This window comes from Gadus macrocephalus, chromosome 17, assembly GCF_031168955.1.
Source record: "Gadus macrocephalus chromosome 17, ASM3116895v1".
NCBI lineage: Eukaryota > Metazoa > Chordata > Actinopteri > Gadiformes > Gadidae > Gadus > Gadus macrocephalus.
In genome coordinates, this window is record NC_082398.1 from 9,899,823 (window position 1) to 9,925,833 (window position 26,011).

At 44.4% G+C, this 26,011-nt stretch overlaps 2 protein-coding genes, 1 long non-coding RNA gene and 3 other non-coding genes across 7 annotated transcripts; 1 reads left to right on the top strand and 5 right to left on the bottom strand.

The window, feature by feature from the left end:
* Nucleotides 1-4,966: 4,966 nt before the first annotated feature.
* Nucleotides 4,967-11,066, bottom strand: rps4x (ribosomal protein S4 X-linked). Its single transcript, XM_060077320.1, has 7 exons — nt 10,956-11,066; nt 10,364-10,441; nt 9,661-9,841; nt 7,707-7,804; nt 7,252-7,423; nt 6,000-6,157; nt 4,967-5,115 (listed from the first exon to the last, which is right to left on the bottom strand). Exons 1-7 carry the CDS (start codon nt 11,049-11,051, stop codon nt 5,014-5,016), a joined length of 885 nt encoding a protein of 294 aa, XP_059933303.1. The 5' UTR covers nt 11,052-11,066; the 3' UTR covers nt 4,967-5,013.
* Nucleotides 5,493-5,562, bottom strand: LOC132445835 (small nucleolar RNA SNORD61). Its single transcript, XR_009522721.1, has one exon. It is a non-coding gene; the product is annotated as a small nucleolar RNA SNORD61 (small nucleolar RNA).
* Nucleotides 6,818-6,887, bottom strand: LOC132445836 (small nucleolar RNA SNORD61). The gene has a single exon (XR_009522722.1). It is a non-coding gene; the product is annotated as a small nucleolar RNA SNORD61 (small nucleolar RNA).
* On the bottom strand, nt 8,761-8,837 carry LOC132445834 (small nucleolar RNA SNORD61). Its single transcript, XR_009522720.1, has one exon. It is a non-coding gene; the product is annotated as a small nucleolar RNA SNORD61 (small nucleolar RNA).
* Nucleotides 11,067-12,417: 1,351 nt separating the features above from the next.
* LOC132475954 (uncharacterized) lies at nt 12,418-16,682 on the top strand. 2 transcript variants are annotated; one of them, XR_009530032.1, is made up of 4 exons: nt 12,418-12,542; nt 12,729-12,775; nt 12,986-13,232; nt 13,818-16,682. It is a non-coding gene; the product is annotated as an uncharacterized LOC132475954 (long non-coding RNA). The 2 variants fall into 2 exon arrangements; XR_009530033.1 differs by lacking the exon at nt 13,818-16,682 and having other exon boundaries at nt 12,986-13,333.
* cited1 (Cbp/p300-interacting transactivator, with Glu/Asp-rich carboxy-terminal domain, 1) lies at nt 14,931-22,620 on the bottom strand. The gene is made up of 2 exons (XM_060077348.1): nt 22,306-22,620; nt 14,931-18,822 (listed from the first exon to the last, which is right to left on the bottom strand). The coding sequence occupies exon 2, from the start codon at nt 18,801-18,803 to the stop codon at nt 18,171-18,173; it is 633 nt and encodes a 210-aa protein (XP_059933331.1). The 5' UTR covers nt 18,804-18,822; nt 22,306-22,620; the 3' UTR covers nt 14,931-18,170.
* Nucleotides 22,621-26,011: the final 3,391 nt, after the last annotated feature.

Below are 26,011 nucleotides of genomic sequence, written 5' to 3' on the forward strand. Positions count from 1 at the left end.
GTGTGTGTGCGCATGCGGATTGTGTGTCCATGTGTGTGTGAGAGAAAAAGATCCAGGGGGACTGTAAGAATGAGAGAGGGAATGAAAGACAGACAGGAGGGGGGGGGGCAGCCCCATGACATCATAACATGTGGTTGCCGTAGCAGCCCAGAAATCATATCAGCAACTGTACATGTGAGTTAGTGAGACAGTTAATTTGTGGGTCAGTTTTACAGTCAATTTGTCAGAAAATCAGTTAGCCAGCCATTAATTCCCCCAGTCAGTCATGAAGTCACAACACGAGTCAGGCACACAGTTCCAAGGCCGTTAAAACTGAGACACAAAGAAACGATAACGACTTTTATCCAGTCATCCTGTCAGCCAATCAGAAAGCCTGGTCCCCAACCCATTCAACCAATCAGCGCCGTTCTCTCTGCTGAGCCTGCCATTCACTCAGGCCATTTAACCAATCAGCCGGTAAGCACACCAGCCAGTCAATCACATGGAAGCAATTGATTAGAAACAGCTGTCTCCTCCTCCTCCTCTCACCTCCTCCCTCATGTGAAGACTGAGTTCATTGTTTCGAAGGCCCAGAGCACTGCACTCACAGCCTGAAGTTACCATGAAGTAAAACCCTATCCAGCTCCCCCTTTCTCTCTCTCCCTCCCCCTTTCTGGTTATTTCCCCTCCATGCCTCTCTCGCTACTTCCCCTCCATCCCTTCATCTCTCTCTCTCTCTCCCTTCACTCTCCCTCCTGCCCCCCCTCCCTCCCCCTCTCTCTCTAGTCCCCCTCCATCCCTCTCCCTCTCTTACCACCTTCACCTCTCACTCTCTCCCTCGGTCTCTTCCATTGCTCCCTCTCCATCCCTCTCTTTCCTGACTCTCTTCTATTCGATTCAATCCAGCTGAACTTTATTGGTATGCATGTATCAAAACAACCATGGCAAAGTCAAATAATTGCATGGTTATTAAAGCAGGTAACACAAAACTATCCAATAACATGAAGATAAGTCTAAAACGTTGAAAAAATAAACGTCCAATTGTGTGTCTCATTCTTTCATTCCATCTGTCTCTCTTCACGTCGTTCCATATTGCCTTGTCTACTGCCACCTCTTCCTCCCTCTGTCTCTCCATCCCTCCCTCTGTTCTGTCTCACGTGGGAAGTTTATTTCCCTCCATTCCTTTTTCAATTCAAAAGTGCTGTGACATTTTACTCCAACAATATGGGTCGGAGTAAAGGGTCTGGGTTTAATTGTGGAATCCTTGTGTTGTGCAACATCGCTACACACAGAGTTGTACACAACAGCAGTTATATCGTTTAAACAGCATAATGAATTGTGGACAATTCAAAGTGATTATGTGTGTAAATCATCCAATCCCTATTACACACAGACGTGTGCACGGACATGCATGGAAGCAATGTGTGTGTGTGTGTGTGTGTGTGTGTGTGTGTGTGTGTGTGTGTGTGTGTGAGTATGTGTTTGTGTGAGTGTGTGTGTGTGTGTGTGTGTGTGTGTGTGTGTGTGTGTGTGTGTGTGTGTGTGTGTGTGTGTTTGTGTGGACAGCCATTCCGATTCATCGAAATACCCACACATATACACGCAGGCACACACACACACACAAACACACAGACACACACACATTTTGTCATTCTTCCACAGCTTGTTCTGTGCGCACTCCTGCCAAATGCGATTCAAAGCCTGGTATGCATGTGATTTGTGCACGTGCATTCATGGACTACGTTTACATGGAGCGTCTGTGTGTGTGTGTGTGTGTGTGTGTGTGTGTGTGTGTGTGTGTGTGTGTGTGTGTGTGTGTGTGTGTGTGTGTGTGTGTGTGTGTGTGTGTGTGTGTGTGTGTGTGTGTGTGTGTGAGAGAGTGTGTTTGTGTCCACTCACAGGAGGATGCAGGACTGGTGCAAAGTCTGCGTCTGGCAAGTGTCACATTTCATTATTCAAAGACCAGGAACAATTGTTTATATTTGCTTGAGTGTGTGTGTGCATTTGCTTGTGTGTGCGGCCGTGCATGTTTGTGTGTGTGCTAGTGTGTGTCAAAGAGACAGAGCCAATGTGTGTGCGATTATGAGCACTCGACCGAGTCTGTTTTATAACAGGGACGATGGCCACATTGGGTTTCTCTTATGAAAACAAACAAAATGGCTGCCAACTCTATGGCGAGAAGATGTGGCGTTCTTTCATCATCTCAGGGGATGATAAAAACCACAGCACGCCAAGTCAGTTTGTCATGTATCCCTAGCTAACGCAAAAGGGAAGAAACTCTGACACTTCCAAAACTGATTTAACTCATAATTACTCATAACTCATGCTACCTCAATTACTAACCTACCATGCATAAATGTATGGCATGTGCACTTTGCAAATATAAAATTTTGACACATGCGTTCGTCTAAACTGTTTAATAGTTGTTTCAAAGATCTATAATTGAGTTGACGTTCTATTGTTACTTTATGGACATTCTGTGTTGTTGATATTTGATTTATGACATGACTCCGGTATCGATTGTAATCTTTGATCGTTTTCTCAGCATCGCCTTGTGAGTAACAAATCGACGTGAAAACAACAAAGGCAGCGTGCTTGCGTTCTGACAGCATATTGTGTTTGAGTTATATCAGGATATCAGGACAGCAGGCCATACGATGCACTTTAAAAACGTGGCAGGGCCTCCGACACAAACACACACACAGATTCCTGTGGTGTGTGTTGTTTAGGTATGTTGGGAGAGGTGAGACATGAGCCAGGACACTGCAGGGAGAGGAACGATGAGGCGAATGCACACACACACACACACACACACACACTCACACACACACACACACACACACACACACAAAAACAAATATATGAAGGCTTAGTCACTGCAGTCAGGGAGGGTAGGGGGCGGGGATGTGTGTGTGTGTGTGTGTGTGTGTGTGTGTGTGTGTGTGTGTGTGTGTGTGTGTGTGTGTGAACAGGCTGGATCCCAGCAGTCGCCATATGGAGTGGAACTGAAATCAGACCACAGAGAGAGAAAGAGAGGGATAGAGGGGAGGGGAGAGAGAGATAAAGAGGATGAGAGATAGAGTGCTTACAGGGATAAAAAGGATAAACCAGAGAGTGAGAGGGTGGGTGAGTGAGGTGAATGAGAGCGAATGGCAGATAGTTCCTTCAGCAGGTGAACACTGCAGTTGAGTGTATACTATGTGGCTGTGAATGTTAGAGTTTGAATACCGTTTGATACCTCCTGACTGCAGATGCTCTAGGATTCTAAAGAGTGATGGAGCGAGGAGGGATGGAGATAGAAAGAAGAGGGGGATGAAGAGACAGAAGAGGGATGGAGATAAATAGAAGAGTGGGATGAAGAGATGAGAGGAGAGGGATTGAGAGATAGAGGTTAAAAGAGAAATGGGTGAGGGAAGTGGAGAGGGGGAGGTGGAGGGAGGAGAGGTGGCAAGGGATGAAGATAACAGGTGAGTGTAAGATGGAGAGATCAGTGAATAAAAGGCAGGGAAGGAGAGACTGTGCAACTTAAAAGGGTGAGAAAGAGGGAGGGATATTACAGGAGTACAACCTCCCCCCTGATCTTGCCATCTCTTTAACTGCACTCACTAGCTCCCTCCTCTCTTCAGCTCCATCCCTCACCCCTCTCTACCACCACTTCTGTTCAAGTTAATAAAGGAAAACGGTATTGACATGGGAAAATACTATGTATTCAATCAGTACTACTATTTCTTCTACCTCCCTCACCCCAATTCAGTGGAGAAAATACTTTCATGAAGGGTCGAACAAAACAAAGGTTACATATCATAAATTAAACTATAGATATGAAATTGATTTGCAAGAGATGCAGGGTTTTAAGGTTGATTTCCATTAAAACCAGATGATCATTTGAACATGATAGTTTTTACACAGCCAACAATGGATTATCATAAAAATCTTCCAAGAACTGCGTTAAAAATGATTAAATAATGCTGTGTTAACAAAGATTAGATTAGGGAAAATGTGTCCACATTTTCTAGTCCAAATATTTCGAAAATGCTGTCAGTCTTGAAGGGAAAGACGAGACGTTTATAGTAAAAATAGACAGATATGGAAACAGATGGATAAAACTGAAAATAAGTGGAAGTAGGGATATAGTGAGGGAGAGGGGGATTAGGTAACTACTTCAGAGATGAGCATAAACTAAGAATAGCCACGAAGAGCGAGACCAGAGAATCAAAGACAGTCTTGAGTTACAATGCCTCATTTCAGGAAAGCCCGCTCATTCTTTAGAAAGTAAACTGTCCAGCAACGATAAGTGCTTTGGTTGAATCTGCACTTAACTACATTGGAGTCGATGATTCAATTAAAAGTATTTTAATGTCCCCACATATGTTGTGCATAAAAGCCCAACCAAATCATATATTAGGCCTAATTTATGGTTATGTTAGTTACCCCGTGGCAAGGGGTGACATCCCCACCGTACCTGTGGAAGTAGATGCAACTTTGCAGTGCAGTCGTTTATTTGGGTTGAGAAACCAACCTCAAAGCTCTTCAAGGCTGAGATTGCATCGAGGAACACCGCTAATCAACAGGTTTGCTTTGGGTCGATCCAGTCATTGTAAAGAGGTCACTCTAAAGCTCATTTAACCCCCATTTGTTAATTATGGAGCTTACTCTCACTTTGTAGTGAGCTAAAAATCACCCAGTAGGTACAGATTACATCTAGGGCCTGCAGTAACCTTCGATTCAAATAGGCAAACATTAATCACGACGTTCACTCTTCCCAAGAATACTTTCAAACAAGTTATGGCATACAATAGCCCCAATTTAAAATAATTGCCAAGTCTTCCCTCCCCAAGACCCTGCATACTTTCCCTATTGTACTCAATTTCCCATACATTTTATTTCACAACTGTAATAGAAGGAGGCCCCTCCACCATCAAATTCTGACAACTCTAGTTAGAACACAGTGACTTGACAAACAAAAGCAGACAAACCAGTCAAGGTGTTTAGTAAATATCAGTTTATTGAAAACCAGCTCTTTTGGGGACTAGTTTAACCGCTGATGGCCTTGGCAGCAATTCTCTTGTCCCTCTCCTCTGCGATGGTCAGACGAATGCCCTTTCCTCTGGGAAGGGATACCCATGGCTTGTTGCCCTGGTAACGGAAGAGGGAAGGGGTGACGATTAACAGGTGCAAAACAGGTGCTTTAATGCAATCTATGGACCAGCGACATGACATTTCAGTTTAAATCAGAAATTAACAGAGATCATAAAGTATTGTAAACAATCGGACTGACAGCATTTGAGATTTCTCAAAACATAAGAATTAAAAAGTGCTTCTACTTAGGTAGTTCCATGAAGGGTTTGTCATGAATACATAAGCATATTGATTCAATATGCAGACAACTAATCTAGAAGAAGCCTTTCAATTTAATCGATCGAGACCAAGAAAGAGTGCACTGTGCTCCTCAAACTGCTTTAATGTCAGTTTATGATTAGTTTTAAAATTAATTGCAACTTAAGATTCCAGCCGAGCTCAGAACTTCTTAGAGGAATTGGTGAATAGTTTCATCGCTTGTCAAAACCAACTTTTCATCATTGCTCCGAAATAAACATTAAGAATGGCAAAGTCTAAATGGATCTCTTGAAACTCAACACCCTGTTAAAAATCCACACTATGGTTACAATGATTGCTTAAAACTGACCTCTATTTTACCCCGGGTGTGAGGTAGTCAGATAACAAGTCATTTTAAAATTGAATAAAATTGTGATGTAACTAATGGCAGGGTCCACCCAGATGTATGTAGATCAACTCCCAGCCTGCCAGTTGGTTCAGTCCCCTGGCTAGGTTGATCTATAAGTCATACAGGGTGGACTCTACCCAGGTGGACACTGCTACACCAAACCAACGTGGCAGTTAAAATAGGAACCCCCTTGAGTAACATATGCAGTGTGATGAACGTTTTGAGCTAAATTTCAACTTTTAGTTTGGTGAATAAAAAAATAAAAAATCTTCAAATTAATGGTCTTTGTTCTCACCTTGCCAATAACGAAGATATTGGACAGCCTGGTGGCGAAGATGTTGCCGCTGGTGTCCTTGACGTGAACAACGTCGAAGGAGCCGGGGTGACGCTCCCGGTTGGTGATCATGCCGATACGACCCAAATTGGCACCGCCGGTCACCATGCACATGTTGCCTGGAAGAGGAAGGGGAGGAGTTAGAACCACTGTCCCCATGACAACCTCTAGTCACATGTACCAGCTTGGAGCACAATCAATGTCAAAGGACTGTTTGTAAATTAAGACATAACTTAAGAGGGCTGAGGCTAAATAGTTTAATATTTGTACGGTAGGTGTGCATTTAATCTCAAATATAAATGTTTTTTTAAAGAGTATGCAATTTTGGGTCTGCAGGGAGAAGACTAGGTTTAGTCTTTCGTCTGAATATAACGCTGCAAAAATATATATACGAAGAGACGCAAGACGTCGTTGGTTTTGTAGTTGGATATATACAAAAGCTTTGGATAAAAGCATCTGCTAAATAAAATTATTGTCAAGACGGTAGTAGCATTTTACCCTGTGTTCAAAGAAAACCGTTTAACCTTATACTCAGAAAAAACCTTTGGAGTCTGTAAGCCAAGAAAGAAGTATAAAAAAAGATCATCAAGGGCGTCTGTAAGCCTAGACCATTGACAAGACAGACTTTACTTTGCTTTCATTTATAAACTGTTCAAATCTGCCCCAATCCATGTGGAAGAAGCCTTTCTATTTAATCTCTAAAGGCCAAGGTGGAATGCACTGTGCTCCTCAAAACGTCAGTTAAAAATGAATTGCAATTTTATAAGAAGATACCTACAGAGCTCAGAACTTCTTAGAGGAATTGGTGAATAGTTTCATCGCTTGTCAAAACCAACTTTTCATCATTGCTCCAAGATAATCATTAAGAATTGCAAAGAAAGTTCAAGTCTAAATGGATCACTTGAAACTCACCCTGTTAAAATCAAGTGTGATTTAAATGATAACTTAAAAGACCTCCATTTTACCCCAGAGTGTGAGGTTGAGTAATTATAACAAGTCATTTTAAAATCGAAAGCTTGTGATGTAACCAATGGCAGGGTCCACCCAGATGTATGGTAGATCACCTCCCAGCGCGTCAGTTGGGACAGTCCACTGTGTAAGCTGATCAATACATCACATAGGTTGGACGCCGACACTGAACCATCGTGGCAGTGAAATGTGAAAAGACAAAACGTGAACACCCTGCAGAGTCCAGCGCTACAGCCCTACGTACCGGTGTCGAACTTGATGAACTCGGTGATCTTGCCGGACTCCAGGTCGATGCGGACGGTGTCGTGCACCTTGATGAGGGGGTCTGGGTAGCGGATGGTGCGGGCATCATGGGTCACCAAGTGGGGGATTCCCTTGGTGCCGATGATGATCTTCTTGATCTTGCACAGCTTGTACTGCAGAGAAAGAGGAGGGAGACCTTAACATCTAACGAATATGTATGCACACTGCAAGTCCAGCTATAAGCTTCCAAGGCGATTTGAATCGCAAAGCTGCGTTCTCAATTTATATACTTTCCACAAAGTAGGGTTCATGAATGCATGATTGAGTTGATGCATTCTATTGGTGCATTCTAGAACTATTCTCCAAGGATTCTGAAGTCTAAAGATCGGAGCATGGCAACTGCAACATTTCCGATTAGAAACTAGATACACGACATGATTTTAAATGAGCGTTTACCTTGGCCTCCTCAACGGTGATGCGATGGATGGCGAAACGTCCCTTGACATCGTAGATGAGACGGAAGTGCTCTCCTGTCTTCTCGATGCTAATCACATCTGGAGGAGGAACAGACACATCAGCATCAAGACCCCACCCATCACATTTTGTCAACACAACCTACAGCAAAGATTGTTCTGTATAGTGATGATTAGCCCTTCCATCTGCAAACTTCTGATTCTATTTTATTTAGCATGCATTCACGTTGAATACCCATGTCCAAACAAGTCCTACGCTGCCCATCACCGAGAGATGTCCCAATATATGCTTGGGATGTCCCTAACTTCACCATCCAGAGGATCAAGAAATCAAGCCCCCTTAATATTCAGATTATGCATTGGTTGCACACAACATTTCCCTGGTATAATGCAAGATATCGCAAAAGTCTTAAACACTACTTTATCTCACGTGGTTCTTTTACAAGGAGCAATCAATATTATTGTTTTCCTTAGTAAAGTAGTAACGGGACAGAGGAATAACATGCCTTTCTCCTCAGTGCAGTAGTAAAATGCCAGTGAAATAATGCCCAAAACAGTCTAATCCATTAAACTAGGGCAGTTGACGTTGTCCCATCTGTTGTATAAACAGCAAGAAAACCAGCATTACCCTGTGTATTACCGCCACAAAAAAAAAAAAACAACCTGTGTATCATCCAGCAGTGGCCTGAAATTGACCCCAGCAATATCAAACAAATGTTGCTAGGAGACACTGACCAGATTGGTTCCTCGTATACCAGACAGGATTATTGTTAATTTAAGGATCCAATTAGCTGAAAACACAAGACGTCTATTCTTTGACGGGTGCACATGCAAAACATACAGTCAATACAAAATTCTTAAGATAAATGTTTGTAAAAGACTGCTATGAAACTGATGTTCACCTAACAGGACAATGAGAAAATCAAGAAATAAATAATAAACAAATCATTCCTGACGCAGACGACATTCATTGCCTGGGTTATAACCCCCATGGATGGCCAATGGTGGAGGATGTAGTGACACGTAGTTCTACCAAAGAGCTCAGAACTTCTTAGAGGACATTGTTATGGTTTCAGTTCAGTGCTGATCAAGTAATGTATAAGGTCATCATTGCCCTTTTCCGGCCGAGTTACATATGAAAGTTGGTATAACCGTGGTCTCGGATGCACAACATAATATACCATGGTACAGGATCCCATTGGAGTCCCGGTCACATCAGTGCGTTTCCCTTTAAGAAACGATGTGACCAAAGGTTCTGAACCCATCTCAGTGTTTCCCACAGACCAGGAGATTAGACGGGAGGGGGGGGGGGGGGGGGGGAGATCGGGAGGGGGGGGCCTCCCGATCTTCCCGATCTCCAGCCTCTGCTGCAGAGCGAATTAAATTCGCCGGCAGAACGGCCTTGGGGTCCAATATATCGTCATATCACCGTCAATATAAAAAGTCATTCGCCTGTTCGCCCTGTCGGGAATTAATTTCCAGATATGACAGGCGTTCTATACATCATCCCTTACATATCGCGCTGCTTCGATGTGCCTACGGTTTGCTGTTGAAACGTCTTTACAAGGAACCGACCCACTTAGGAGACATTTACTGCATTAGCAGAGGTCCATGCATGCTGGCAATTCAAAGAAAGAATAAGGCATCCATGGCCAGACGTTAAGCAGTATCTGAAAGCAACATCATCAACTCTATTTTAGTGTCGGGGTCTCCAGTAAAACCTCATCTTCATCGTGAAAATAAAGCCTGGATGCCGTCATATCTGTTTTAACAGTATGCTGCATTCTCTTTGAAACAGTTGAGAAACTCCACACATGTACGCACCATCACTAACTCCCCTTATCATACCCATGTGGGAAAATTCATGGTGGGGGGGGGGTACATAAACCTGCCCGGTTAACACCTCTCTAGCCGGTAACTATGGTGCAGGGACTCACCCATGAATCCGGTGGGGTAGGTGATGTCGGTGCGGACCTTGCCGTCGATCTTGATGAACCTCTGCATGCAGATCTTCTTGACCTCATCTCCAGTCAGGGCGTACTTCAGCCTGTTCCTAAGGAAGATGATGAGGGGTAGGCACTCCCTCAGCTTGTGGGGACCGGTGGAAGGACGAGGAGCCTGAGAGGGGGAAAGGGACCTGGAGTTATTACACATGGTCCTGATAGGAGACCTGGTTAACTGATTGAACATCAAACATCTATATCAATTGTTATGGTCCACTAGGAAAAAGTTTGAGTTAAAAACAAATCTCTTCATTCATTCGCTCAGGGGGAATGTTCACACCTTGTTCGAAGAAAAGGTATGCCATGCCTTGGTCTAGGAGTGGGCATTACTCCAATTAGAATGGACATTGAGATCTACCTTACAGAAGACATACGGCCACAATCAGTAAGGATACCCCACAACATAGATGGAGATGTATTTTGTGTGTCTCAATGTTTATTATAAGGACTGCTAGTATGAACCAGGTACATATAAGAAAACTGCATGCCACCATCAACACAGGTCCCGTTAGGTTCAAGACCGAGGATGTACACACAACTAAACATGAACCAACCCTTAAGACCTCACTAGGGGCTTAGCAAGACCTAAAGACACAACCAGGATACCCAGAACATAAAGTAGCAGATAAAAACTTACGAATACTCCGGTGAGCTTGTCCAGCATCCAATGCTTGGGCGCCGCGACGCGCTTCAAGTGCTTCTTCGGTCCTCGTGCCTAGAAGGGTGCCAGATTGTTTAAACATACCGTTAATAGAGCATACATGGAGACGCAGAACGTTCATTTCCCACGCAAGACAGCGAAGGATTCTTGCAGGTTAGCCACTAATGCTAATGGCTATACATTCAGACGAGAGGGAGCCGAACCCGGTTTCGGCCTAACATTGAGTTTGTCTTTTACAACACAAATACCGGCTTGTTTCTCAACACAACACCTTATGAGAAAACAATATCGCGTACTTATTGTTAAAAGCATGACACAATAGCGGAAGTGTATACTACAATGTACTGAATGCTAATGACTAGCATTGCTACGAATGATAGCCACACTGAGGTTCACAGTCCCATTACTTTAACAACGAAATAAATTTGATTAATCGGCAATTTTGCCATCATCCATCTTATAGATAGGGACTTTATAGATTGTAACGTTAAAATGCGTGATAGTTGGACAACAGAAAGTGATGTTTAAAGATGAGTTCGGATGGGAATCATGAGAGTAAACGGCTCACCATGTTGGAGTCTGCGGGGGAAAGGACCTCCTTACTTCCGGCCCCGGATGATAAACGCGCGTACGGCAGACCGGGAGGGACAGAAACAAATTGCATAGATGGGGGACCTTCCTTATTTATGATATGGTCATGAATATCAATTCCTTCATTAAATAAATCATAATATTTAGTTTATTGTAAATATTTGTATATAATACTGTATATATGTATATCTGATCAATGTAAACGTTGACTAGGTTTGTAGACACCTGGCCATAGACTATACATATCCAAGTAGGTAAATTCATTCACGGAGTCGTTTTAAAGTATGTTGTTATTGCAATTTGATATGCATCGCTAAGTTGTAGCTATTACTTATTAATGGAAAAACTCCTCAGCGGAAAAACTATGCATCAAGAATAAGAGGAATCCTTGAAAAGCAGAATTGAGTCTTTCGTCTGGTACTTCAGATTTCCTCTGGAGGGCAGCAATCTAAAATACAGAAGAAGACGATGAGAAACTTTCGCCCTCTCCCTCTTCAACAACATGATAAACGAGAAAACTCCACAGATATCCCCCGATGTTTGCCGTGCATGTTGCGACTCTTTCAACCTCGACAAGAAGAACAAACACAACCTGTTGCCATGCAGGACCGGGGGAGCTTCCTCCCGGGAAAAGCCGGACTACACGCAGGCTTTAGAGGCGATAACGGGAGCAAGGGTGACACCGTGCGATGGCTTTCACAAAGCGGTGTGTACAAGATGCCGTTCAATGTTGAGTAAATACATAAGAACGTGTACGAGATGGGCAGGATCACAGCTTTTATCCGGGAGAGAGCAGCATTGGGCTGTCGGACACCAAGGCATCTCCATGTATCACTTCTCCAATGGTGCGTCTCTTTTGGCTACTTAGAATCAAAATAATAGTTTCTTATTGTGTTTTGTGTTGCTCAAAGGGTGTGATCTAGGATTTGTTTATCTGTTGATTGCTATGATTACATGTACCCTCAAATCTCCTCCATGGTTATCAAATGCTTATGTTGGATGAATTTGTTAATTGTTCGAAAGCAGAAGAAGAGATGGCTTCTTCACTGCCTCATGTGTCCCGAAGATACTTGATGTGTCCTTGTGTTGACAATAAGTCATGGTGAGAGCCTAGTTGAATGATGCTGGATCCGGTGAATGGCGCAGTCCTGCCTGTTGCTGTCCTTCTACAGGGATGGACGAGGATGGCAGCGAAAAGCTCAGACTCCCCTATGACTCCCCTCTGATTCTGAACGTTGATACTTTGATTTCAACAACTCGCTCCAAACTTGCAGTCCGAATCGGACTTACCAAGGACGACTTTTATCCCTGGCAATCATCTCTATTGCGATGAAGAGACTTTCAAAACTGAAATCAACTAAAGTTGACTTCTGCAACAAAGTCAAAGTCACTGATATCTTTGTCCAAACGAAATGGACACTGTTTAATGAGTATGAATAGTAGCCGTCAATTCACACCTGTCGACCTCGACAAGTCTCCTACAGGCAGTGTCTGTCTGAAACCTGGATCCGTCCTGCGTTTAAGGTTTCCCCAAAACTAATGCCCAAGACTGCCAAACCACCAGGTGAGTTGCACGACTAATGTATTCAACCTTTATAACATCATGCATAATTACAGCTGTATAGTTGGGATTTCAGTTACTGTTGGGGCCATTGATAGTGTTGTGTTTGTTGGTTGTGTTACATTTCAACATTTAAGCAATTGTCATTCATTAGCTTTATTATTTTTAATTTTTATTTTATTTTTTCAGGCTCAGCAGAAGATGCAGCCGGGAGAATTCAAGATCTTAGATTGAGTGTAAACAGTTCATTCACTCCTAATTAACACCTTTTGGGCCACATGAAAAAATATGTTATTATTATATTGTGCATCCTTGGTGCTGACACCGCTGGTAAACACAAGAGAAAAAAAAAAGGGGATGGGGGAAGGGGGTGAAACGCCACTTCCTTTTTTTGGGTGGAATTAGGATATATATTCATTTTTTTACCTCCATTTTGCTCCACAGAGAGTGACTAGAGACGCAGCCTGACAGACAGAGAGCTCGGGGGCTCTGCAAACCGAGGAGAACCGGAATCCTTCAAAGAGAGCCGAGGGTGTGTCGCCCTTTCAATACCATCGGGGATCAAACCCAGAACTTTTAATTAAAAACTAAAAATTTCAGTTGTAAGATAATTCATGCACAGTGTTTAGTTTATGTAGCGACATGGTTTGTTTCTTGTCGTTTCCCCCCTTTTCCACGGCGTTCCAAGTGAAGGTGCCAGAACACGGTGTGCACCGCATAATAGACGAGCTGGACGTTGTCTGTTCGAAACCCGCAAAGAGACAGCGGCACTACGACACTGAATCCTATGATGGATCTCCACGCCAACAGCAAGAGGTAATGACTTCGCCGTGATCCAAGATGTCTTTTTCCAAGATCATAATTTCTCATTCCCCTCATGGTTTTTGGTTCTGTGAACTGAGAGAAAGTGTGAAGTGATTGAGAGAAACTATTACTGAGAGCATACAGTAAACTAATCCGCTTTCTCTTTATCCCCCTCTCTCCTTCAGCCTGTGATCTGGAGCGGAGCTACACATCACAGACAGCCCTTCATCTCAGGTAGAGTGTCCAACTTTCTTATATCAAATCGTTTTTTTCAATGGAACTTTGTAGGTGAACATTCCACATTTGGGTGGACACTCTGGGTGTTGTGATGTCACAAAGGGGTAGAATTTTAAACTGCTTGTAATCAGCCTCGCACCTGTCGGTAAAATACGATTATATGATTCTATGCATATAATATATTTGTGCGTGTGCGTATGTGTGGCGTAGCAGGCGGACGGCAGGGCCTGGGTGAAGGTGACCGTGAAGGATGAAGGCGAGGAAGAAGATATCCCCTGGGTGAGGGGACGCCGAGAGGAAAGCAAGGAGCAGGAGGACCGAAAGCGCCCAGTTAGCTCTGCCGCTGCTGGCCCCCCATCCAACGTTAGCGCTCTCTCGGAAACGCCCTCTCCTCGGCCTCGGGAAGGAGGATGTACAGGAAGAGACAGGGACGACCGTGAATGACGAGGAGACGCTTTTCACTGGCCGGACTCTGGCGCCCCCTAGTGCTCTGCGTGTGAACCGCATGTAGAGGTGGCGCGGGGATACGGAGAGGAGGAAGATGACATGTTCCAGTGGCGGTCGGACTTCGGAGGAGGCGGCATCTTCGTTCCGTCTCCACGGTAACAACGATTCCACGACGGCTCTGACATCATCCGGTTCTAACCGAGGCGGGAGAATAGCGTCGAAGTAGGGTAAACAAACTTTTGGATCACAATTTTCCCACTGAACCTCAGACTGTTCAACAAATCTGTTGACTTTTACTTTGTACACACAAGACTGGAAAGGCTGGCTGTCACCTCCGACACATTCTCTGATTCGACAGGTTCGCCGTGAGTGGATATTTAATCTGTCAACCGTTCGGCCCAAACTCTCGACTGAGCTGCAATGCCAGACAATAATAGGCCTAATACTGTCACTCAAAATGAGGGTCTATCTGTCGGATGTCTGTTTAATGGACTTGGGGATTTGGGACCAAACTTGTCAGAACTCAAGAATGCACACACACACACACACACACACACACTAAAGCATCTGTGCGCACACATATTAACAATTTCTGAAGTCATAAATACAGTTGATAACAATGTTTATCACATTGATAGGGTTCTGTTCAACATTGTCGTTGACATAGTTACATTGTAACTCCAATGTAACGTCTTATTGATTTATTAGAGTTGTGCTATGCAGAAAAGGCCACAAGGTGGCAGTATGTGCGAAAGTCTGAGAGCAGCGCTCTGAGTTTCCAAGTAAACAATTAATTTAATTGAAATATCAATTTGTGTTTTTGATAACGTTTACCGCATTGCAATCGGAATATATACTGCTAAAGTATATGGGTTTATTGTAAAAAGAAAAAGTCTCACTCAATTAACTTTGTCATAAACATTTTTATGTTTCCCCAATCTCGGAGATGAGTAACAAAAATACAGTTGTTCAATAATGTTCATTTACATATTCATGAGCATGTACAAGTGAGAGCAGTCGAACAAAAAGTGCTTCTTTTTTTTTAAACAAGGAATCATCTTTGAATAATCACGTCATCATTGGTAAACCAACTAAAAAGAAAAAAGGTTCATCTGAATGGAAAACAATCCGTCCAGATAAAAAAGTTGAGTCTCAGACGAGAGGAATCAAACACATTTCCGTTAGTGGATCGTAAAACAAATTTGTGTTAAAAATAATCATCAACTGCTGTGTTTTTGTGATCCCCAGATGGCGAGCTGAATACCTCAGACAGTCAATAAGTCAAAACAGGTCTTAAATCCATTACATTTTGCACAATGCTTTGTATGGCACGAGAGCCATCCTCTGCTGAAACATTTCCTTGTAGGGCGAAGTCTGGGCCAGTACAACACTAGATGAGGTCGCCGTTTATCCACGTTGGACAAGATGAAACCCCCCTCCGACTCATATTAAACACAATTTCACGAGGGGAGAACTATTAGGTAAACCTAATAAATAAAACTAATATTTCCAGAATTAACGTAATCTCACACGCACGCACACAATCACTGTGCAGACATGACTGGGAGCCCCTAACCTATGTTTTGTTATATTTGATGGTGCATAACAAGAATAGTTCCAATATCGTTTTGTTGCCTCCAATTAATCTTTTTGCTCATGTGAAAGAACACGCTGAACCAAAAGGAAATCCAATTAGTACACAAAGAGCCTCACTGCGCTCATTTACGTGTTCATCGTCTCCCCGCCTGCCAACAGGTTTTAGAGGCTGGGGGGGAGGCAGGTTAAGAGGGTAGAGGTCATGCCAGGGTATATAATCTAAATCAAAGCAATGTACACAGAAGCCTTTATATAGCCTTCATATCGGGGCCTTAAGCCCCAGTGGGCGTTGTATGGTTGCCAGTCATTGTTTGACCCCGCCCACCTGGCGCGACTAGAGCTATGAAAGAAGGTCAAGTTAATTGAAGCAGGATTTTGAGGAGGGGGGGGGGGGGTTACCTTGAATTTTTTAAAGATCTGGCAAGGGGTCCCAGAACGGATTAACCAACTCATGAGGGTCAGTGGAGAGAGGAAATTAAAAGTCGTGGGAGGATTCAAACTATTGGATGGACGCGTGAAGAAATTGAGTGGCAACAAAATGCCACCCCCTCATGACAAACTAACAAAGCCTCCGTTTAGTAGGCCTAATGCTTAAATAACATTAGTTAAAGAAAGAAAATGATTAGTGGAAAATAAAAATGTCTTTCTCAGAGCGACCTCAACAGTAGATTGTCTGTTTATCTTTGGAACAAGGTGAGGTCAGCTTAAGAAACCCTGACTAAATCAACCCTGTCCTCCGTCAAGCTTTCCTCGAGTGTCATGGCCGTTTAAACCTTTCATTAAATAGACAAACAAGAACGCTAAGAAAAGGAGAAGATAGAGTTGCGTGTGTATGTGTGTGCGTGCGTCTGTGTGTGTGTGTGTAAGCTGTGATGTCTGTCTCTAAATAAATGCATGAGGACTGGCATGCGCTTTTTTTCTTTCAATGGATGAGTCACACACACACACACACACACACACACACACACACACACACACACACACACACACACACACACACACACACACACACACACACACACACACACACACACACACACACACACACACACACACACACACACACACTACTTTTACTCCCAATCCAGATGTTTGGTGAGGCTAACCGTGGCATCGCTGGTTGGTTGCCACGGCGATGCCACGGTGACCGCTGAGACATCCGCAGTGCAAAAACTGTTAGCAGAGATAGCGTCTCAAGTGCCGTTGAGCAAGGCAGTGTTGCGATGAGTTCCAATCTAGTTATGTCATGTGAATAGGGAACCGTGAAATCAAATGAGTCCAAACTGCGATGGGAACTGTGTTATTTCAGTCACAAACAAATCAACAGCTAAATCAACAATCTGAAGGTGGTGAACATTTGAACGTTGGAGTAAAGCCACATATTGTGGCTGTTTTGTCAGGTTATCCCCCTCATAATAAAACAAGCCTTTTTTTGAAAGCCCTCTCTTCTGCCTCATGCAAGCCAATCCAAATATGTTTTCCCTCCTCGACCTTGATAAGAATGACAATGAAATGCATTAGACTGTGGTTCTCGCCTCTTCGTTCATTACTCTCTGAAAGGTAGAATATGTCCTGCTGGGAGGATCTGATTGGTTTAAACACAAATACGGAAATGAAAAGGAGAACATTAGATACAGTTGGTTTGGAGATAACAGCTCCCTAGACAATCGCTGGCTTTGTGGACGTGACTACGCCCCAAAGACAACCGCCGTCCGTTTTAAAAGAAAAACAGGAAATGGTAATGTTTGTCGTGACTCGTGGTATCGCACACATTCTGCGTTTCCTGTTGTACATTTCTATCATCTGTCGAAAATCATTTATGTTTTGGTCGTTTTCTTCCCAAAATGAAACCCCCAATAGGAGGGGTTGGAAACCAAAGAGTGTAAGAAAAAAAACAAGTGCAACAGGTGCTTCTTTGTATTCCACCGAGCGGACCTCACCTCTACTGTCCATCACTCTCTTTTCATTAAGAGCGAGTGAGGGAGTGGTGAGAGAGACAGAGAGATCCTAAACGCAGCAGTCCTCCGTTCCGGGAACGGTTTTCCTTCGGGTTCCCGTATCGCTGCGGTCTTCCACGGTTAAACTCCAAATAGTTTTTCGTTCGCTAGCCGTCGCCGTCGGCAGAATCCGAGGTACGTAATGAGCGTCTGCAACCCAGACGCCCGTCTTAATCGGGGCAAAACGAAAATAGAAACCAACCGACGGACTAAAACTAAATTTCCTTAAAGGGTAAGTATACGTCCTCGTTACGGTGGAGAAGACGAGAAAAGCGTAGACGGGGAAGCATCCCTCTCAGGAGCGATGTGTCGCTACCGTTTAAACTCAGACGCTGTCGACGCAAAAACTAAATATGTCCTCAAATGAACTCCCAACAGTTTGTTCCCTCTCACTTCCTCTGCGTGAGTCAACGGGCCGGGAACGATAACGTAAAGAAAAACTAAATAGAAGGCAGGGGAACGCCAGTCTTCGCATTCTTTTGTCGACGCAAAATGTACTTTTCTTTTTTTGAGACAGTTAGTGTGTTCCTATTCTCTCTCTCTCTTTGGGTCAGCAGCCGGCTGGCACGTCGGCCATGAAGTCGAACTCGTTCTGGCCCAGCCACAGCTCGGGGAGCTCGTTGGCCCGGTCCAGACCCAACTCCACCACCAGCGACATCAGCACCTCCTCGTCTACCGCCTCAAAGTCGATCCCCCCCCCACCGCCGGCCGCCGAGCCCGAGCCCGGGGGTCCAAGCCCGAAGCCAACGGCCGTCCCGGTGCCGCCGCCGCCTCCGACCAGCACAGAGGAGGAAGAGGAGGCGGAGGAATTAAGGAGTGAGGTCCCGGCGCCAGGGGGGAACCCCCTCTGAGCAACGGGTCCCACTCCTCCTCCGACCCCTCCCACGGAGCCCACCAGGTTCTGGTAGTGGGAGTTGAGCTTCTGGAGCTGCATGCTGGCGATGAGGTGGGGTCCCGTCTGCAGGCTGAAGGAGTGGGGCTTGGAGAGGGGAGTCGTGGAGGAGGAGAGCATCGGCATTGGGGACGTGGAGGTGGAGGAGGAGGAGGAGAGGGATGGGGAGAAGGGCACGGCAGCGGTCTTGGAGGAGGGGTAGTGGAGTAAGGAGGTGATCGGCGAGGATGAGGAGGAGGAGGAGATGTCCTTCATGACGTGGGCGGGGCCAGGGTACAACAGTGATGTCATCACCGGGGAGGTGCAATGCCTAGGAGAGGGATGAGATTTATTAATTTAAAACTTCGATTTAATTTTGTTACGTCTATTAAGAGAGAGAGAGAGAGACAGGAGATTTTACTGTTGTGATGTCAAATGAGAGTTCTGAAGGGGCCGACAGCAGACCCGATGACATCAGCCGGTTGAGATCGCAATCAGGACGCGGCAATTCCGAGCGGAGGCCCCGCGAGAGACTAGCGACGTAATGTAACGCTATCTGCATGAATCGGATCGATCCAAAAATGCAAAATCCACTGGTGCAGACCAGACATTATATCATAGACACACACACACACACACACAAACATGCTTCCATGACCTCATCGGAAAACCAAGCTCGCTCATCCAAACAAACTGAACTATCTTCATTGGTTTACTCACAATGGAAAGGAGTACAGACAGACAAGTATATAGATCGATGGACTGATAGATGGTAAATAGACAGACAGACCGATAGTTTTTAGTGAATGCCTGACGATGGTCACCGCTGCTCAGAAAATCTTTAGGATTTGATCAACTCAGAGTAAACCAAAGATGGATCTTCAAGGATGAAGTCCCGATGGTACTGAATGAGGACTTGAAAGTGAAGAGCGTAATGAGCCAGCGGTGACTAGAAAGTTATTTCATAGAAGACAGACATGAGATTTAATGAAAAACAGGCAAAGCTAACAATAATAGGGTTTCACTCGCTACCATCATGGGACCAACAACCGATAAGAACTCAACCACGTCTCATGATCCGAGCCCACTTGATCCCATTGTTTTAATATGCATCAACAAGAGGAAAAGAGGGTTTTAAGTATCATAGAGGCAGGCTCATCAAACTTTTAAAACGCTTGTTCAATAGAAACCATGCATCAGAAAGGAGGCCACAGAAACTAAAACACAACCACATACACACACATACAAACACACACACACAGGGGAGGTTGTGTGTGTGGACATGTTGAAGTCTTGTTCTTATGACCTAATTAATCACCCGGCAACAGAGGGCGGATCTGTTTGGGAAACGGAGGGACCCTAATTAAGAACACACACATGACTTTGGATGTGTGTGTGTGTGTGTGTGTGCCCTGACCTATTGAGCAGTACATTAACCATGAAGAGGCCAAAGGGTACAAACCCACGGAGTACCAAAGAGGATAGTGAGTGTTTCAGTATATATATATATATATATATATATATATATATATATATAAAGACATGGACAGAGAGTGAAAGAGAGAGACACAAGGTAAGACAGAGAGATACATGGACAGAGTAAAGGAGAGAGAGTCACAGAGACAGAGTAAGAGAGAGATACATTGACAGAGGGTGAAAGAGAGAGAGAGAGACACACACACAGATAGAGTAAGAGAGAGAGATACGTTGACAGAGGGTGAAAGAGAGAGAGACACACAAAGACAGAGTAACAGTGAGCGATAAAGTCAGAGTAAAAAAAGATGTGGACAGAGATTAAAAGAGAGAGACAGAGTCAGTATGGAAGACAGACAGATATGGAGACAAAGTAAGGAAGAGCGAAATAGAAAGAGATTAAAAGAGAGAGAGACACAAAGAGTAAAGGAGAGAGAAAGAGCGAAATTGAGAGCATGTTTGGCTTTAAGGGATAGATGGTGGGAAATATAAACCTGAGAACGTACGGCGAGGAAGAAAGAAAGACAGACAGACAATCTGTCTGTCTGTATATAGTGTGTCTGTCTGTCTGTATAAAGTGTGTCCATACTTACACACTTCTCTGTCGATAAGTGTGCAAGTATGGACGATAAGTGTGTAAGTATGTTTGTTGTGAAATCCTAATGTTTACTGTGCCATACAATGGCTTGACATAATTATAGTTTTTTTATTCCAACACATTTGAGGGAAAGGTTTGCAACACACACATATACACACAAACACACACACACAAGCGCGCGCACACGTAAGGAAATTCTCGAAGGCCCATGTTGGATTACCAAAGATGGTTTAGATTACACGTTCAAACAACATGTTCTCACCAATAAACACACACACACACACACACACACACAGTCATGCAGCCATTCTCTGAGTAAGTTAATCGCCTAATATACTGATCCCCTCCTTCTCGCTTGAATGAAACACACACACACACACACACACACACACACACACACACACACACACACACAATGGGCCCTGCCATTGACAGCTGTGGTATCTTTGAGCGTGTGTGTAAGGGGGAGACGGAGACAGTGTGTGTGTGTGTGTGTGTGTGTGTGTGTGTGTGTGTGTGTGTGTGTGTGTGTTTTTATCAGCTCTGTACAGCTGCATGCCTCCCTGTAGCAATTATCTCTATAGGAGCAAGCACCAAAAGAGGTTAACCATGTGTGTGTGTGTGTGTGTGTGTGTGTGTGTGTGTGTGTGTGTGTGTGTGTGTGTGTGTGTGTGTGTGTGTGTGTGTGTGTGTGCATGCGTTCATTATTCATGGCGTGTTTACTGTCAGTCCTGATGAAGACCTCTACAATGTGTTCCCACAAACGTGATGTCGTAAGCTTAACTACACGCACAAGCAGGCCCACTATAATGCAATCAATCAGGAGCAGCGTATCATCTGTCTGTACGTCGTTACACAAATAAACCATAGGCCTGCTAACTGACAGTGGAACACAACCAAAAGAAAGAAGAATACCGGCGAATGGGGAGAATGAGAAAGGGGGGGGGGGTGAGGGAGAGAAGGCGGATGGATAATAGGATGGATAAAAGTCACAGAAAGCGCGCTCCTCATTCTGCCGTAGACAACGGCGGTTTCAATTACACAATTAATGCGTGACGAGCAAATTGAACGAAGCCGCGCAGACGCTCGCACGCGCACACACACGCACACACACACACACACACACACACACACACACACACACACACACACACACACACGCACACACCGACTCCCACACACGCACGCCATATGGTGTCGCAGCGTGGGGCGTTTACGCTTGTTTTGATTGCCGCGCATGCACTTTGCCTCATCTCTTCCAGGGAGGTGGGAAATTGGAAGTAGGTTAAATTACGTTAATAGGAGCAATTACAATGCTTTAACCGTCGCTACGTCAGAGAAGATGGAAAACTGCAATGGTCCAAAGTCATCAATCGTCCTGTTATAGTCTTAACAAAATAACACTCTGGTGAAGGCGGTTAGTCGCGTCACTTTTTTAAAAAGCGAGTTGGTCCATCTCCCTCTGAAACTTTCCCCTCCAGACTCTAAATGACTTCCACTTAAATGTTGATACTTCTGAGGTCATTGCGGTTGGTTCGTTTTGTGTTCCCCCCAACGGTCTGACATAAGACGAATGACTTCATTTTTTTTTATGTTATGTTAGTAGCCTACTCCAAAAAAAATAACCTCATGGAGGATCACCCCAGTCCAAAACAAACAGAGTGACAACGCTATATACTTATATACTTCGTCCTAACTTCTCTCTATACCGTTTTTATTAGATGCATAAAGTCTGACACACACCTGGGACGGATCCTCAACGCGTCTCGACTGACGGCACGCCGCAATCCGGCATCGGGATGGAAATGGTTTGTTGTGGTAAAAAAAAAAAATCCCGCACAACAGTGGCCGTCTTGTTTCACCGGGATAACCTTTCAGACGCTCGGAGGAAAAAAAAACAACTTCAGCCAGGAAAAACAAACCATTCACGCAGCATAGCCTCCTCTAGTGTCTCTCTCTCACTGGGTTACAGACTGTCTGCCTCACTCCTCACAGCAACGGACTTGACACCGAGTCAAAAACATTGTGGACTGGACTGCAACTTCTCTCTCTCTCTCTCTCTCTCTCTCTCTAGCCTGGAACGTCGCCATCCTAACACTCGGAGTGGATTCACAGCGGGATCTGGATTCACATGATTAGAGAACACGCAGTAAAGCGGCTCGGAGTGGATCCGGATTCTGGATTCAGCGGCTCCGGGGTTTAGCGGCGACCGTTGGTCAAGGCAGATGTTGCTCATTCTACACGCAATACAATCACACACACACACACACACACACACACACACACACACACACACACACACACACACACACACACACAGGAGAATGAGGGGAAACCACACAGTGTCATGTCACACACAAGACAGTTTGTCCACGACAATGACAGTTCTGTCCCTTGTAATAAGCGCGCGAGGAGAAAAAAAGCCCGCGGACACTCATTGATAAAAAAGTATTGTCTGACTTATGGGACATCTCGTATCTTCAGGTCTCCTATTTTTAAAGGCGCGCACAGTGACAGAAAGCCTGCACATAAATGCAATTCAAAACAGTTCAAGATTGGCTTATCTCGTTATTTTCCATCCCATGTTATGTTCATTTTGGTATAATACGAATAATATTTGGTTCATTTTTATAGTACTCCGACTTCAAGCAGACTATTATTTTGCGTGACGTGATCACCCCCCCCAACAACTGCCACGCGCTGAACTCCTTTCTGCCGTTAATGCCAATGTAAGATATACGGCATCTGTCCTCATTGTGCGTCTATGTAGCCCTTAGAATACACACACACACACACACACGCACACGCACACGCACACGACCACCGTGCGTCTCCATCAATGAACGGAGACGCACACCACGTGTTGATGTATAGAAAGTGTCCCCCCCTTTGTTCCTGTTCCGGCTAAGTCGTTATGCAAATCGAACAAACGGTTTCCAATCCTTCTCGTCATGATAACAATAATCACTTTATTTTTCCGTTAGGAACTTCAGATTTTGAGGAGCAGCAGGGTGTGGCCATACCCAACAGTACATAGGCCTACAATAAACAAAAACACACACACACACACACACACACACACACACACACACACACACACACACACACACACACACACACACACACACACACACACACACCATCAGCCCGCAGAAAATAAAAATCCGTGCCTAAGCCTAATGAATTACCTGCATAGTGGAGGAGAAATAAATAAATAATTAAAAAAGATTCCGGTATTAAAACGAGAGGATACAGTTCAAAAAGATTCCAGGTATTAAAACGAGAGGATACAGTTCAAAGGGGTTAATGCCTGAAAGATTCCAGGTATTAAAACGAGAGGATACAGTTCAAAGAGGGGTTCAACCATTCAAAAGTCTTATGGATGCTGGGACAATTCTTGACAGGGCTCTGTTTGTCCTTTCTAGGGGCTCTGTATCTGTGGCCTGAGGGAACACTGGCTGTGTAGAGTGTGTGTGATGTCAAGGTGATTTGTGTTGCTTTTTGCTTGGTCCTTTTGTTGTATATATTGATGAGTGATTCCTGCTGTTGATTATTTTGCTGCTCAGTTTGATGATTCTGTGTGAGAGAGAGAGAGAGAGAGAGAGAGAGAGAGAGAGAGAGAGAGAGAGAGAGAGAGAGAGAGAGAGAGAGAGAGAGAGAGTGAGAGTGAGAGGACAGAGAGAGAGAGAGATAGAGAGATAGAGAGAGTGAGAGAGTGAGAGACAGAGAGAGAGAGAGAGAGAGAGAGCAGAGAGAGAGAGACTTTGCTGTAGGACAACGATCAATCAATGTATGCATGCAAGATTTTCATGTCCTTACTCATGTCCTTTTCATGTCCTGTACCAAGCTGTTCGGACTATTGGGAAGGCATGAACTGATAGCGCCATCTTAACGGCCGCTATCCATTAAGGTGGGATAAAGGGTCTATAGTGATTTAAATTGAAGGACACGTTATAGAAACCAAGCAGGTGTATAGGCTGTGTGTGTGTGTGTGTGTGTGTCTGTGTGTGTGCGTGTGTGTGTGTGTTAGAGAGTGTGTGTGTGTGAGAGAGAGAGAGAGAGAGAGAGAGAGCGAGAGAGAGAGAGAGAGAGAGAGAGAGAGAGAGAGAGAGAGAGAGAGAGAGAGAGAGAACTGGGGGCAGTGAGTGAAATTCAATCAATCTTCCGGAGTCCATTCAATAGGTTTCAGTCCAACGTTGGGTTTAATTGAACATATTTATCCAAAGCAATAGGCCTGTTTGTTTATCTTTAACCATATGTAGATTTATCTTGGTCTTTTTTCCAATTACCCTATACATTTGAGGGGCTTTTCCAACTTTGCCGACACCTCCACCAAAATGATTGTAGTTTTAAATTTATGGTTTGGGCAAATAAAACTCCAAACCCTAATGAGCTAAAAATAACACAAAAACACCTGGTAAACACTGGAAAGAAAATGTGGGTGAGATTGCCCATACAGGCCCTTAAAACCCAGAGACTGCATTTCAAGGGTCTTGAGGAACAAGACTTTGTTCTTCAAACTTTCCCGCCACCGGTTCACAAACAACAAACAGCTACAAAGCCGTCTTTCACACAAACCCCTCTTTGTCCCGCGCCTACTGGGATCCGATATGCTGCATGCTGGGAAACGCGATCCACCGCTCGGCGTACCCATGGACTTGTACCTCGCAGTGTTGCCAGGATTGGGCCATATTTCCCGCCCGATCTGGCAACACTGGCTGCAGCCAGCGTTGCCAGATTGGGTGGGGAAATATGGCACAATCTGGGATCACTGGTCCCTCGTGGCCAGGCCGCCGTTTATCCAATTCGACCGAGCTGCGAGGAAAGTGATAAACACAAGCATCTCCTCTCACGCTTTTCTTGATATTTCTTTAACGACAAGTACTTGTGTTGACCGTGTTTCCCTTCCACCACCGGCTCCCCCCTTACTTTTTTTTTTTTACGAGATCGAGTTTCAAATAGGCGCTGCTTTCTTTCCGAGCTCGTAAATGATCTAATGGCTTTCGTTTGTTTCGGCTGCGTTGGCCCACACCGCCCGCCCTGACCGCACTAGTGTATATAAAGATCACAGGGTATCCTCTCTCTCTCTCCCTCTCTCACTCACACACACGCACAACACTCCCTCTCTCTTTCTGTCTCTCACGCACAAACTCCTGTTGAACACATGCCTGTTACATTTGTAGTGAATTTCCTGTCCATAAAAACACTCCACAGAAGTGCAAATTCACATCTTTTAAATCCCAACGAGAAGCGGTGGGTCCTCTCTCAAAACAACCCATAAAAAGTAATATTCAAACGCAAAGAACCGTAAAAAATACAACAAAATGCTTAACTGAAGATAGTTTTGTAGTTTTTATTTTATTAAAGGAGTGACGTAGGCCTACATAAAAACGAAAAGAAACTGACATTTTTAAAAGCAGCTTCACAAACACAGATAAAAAAGTAACCC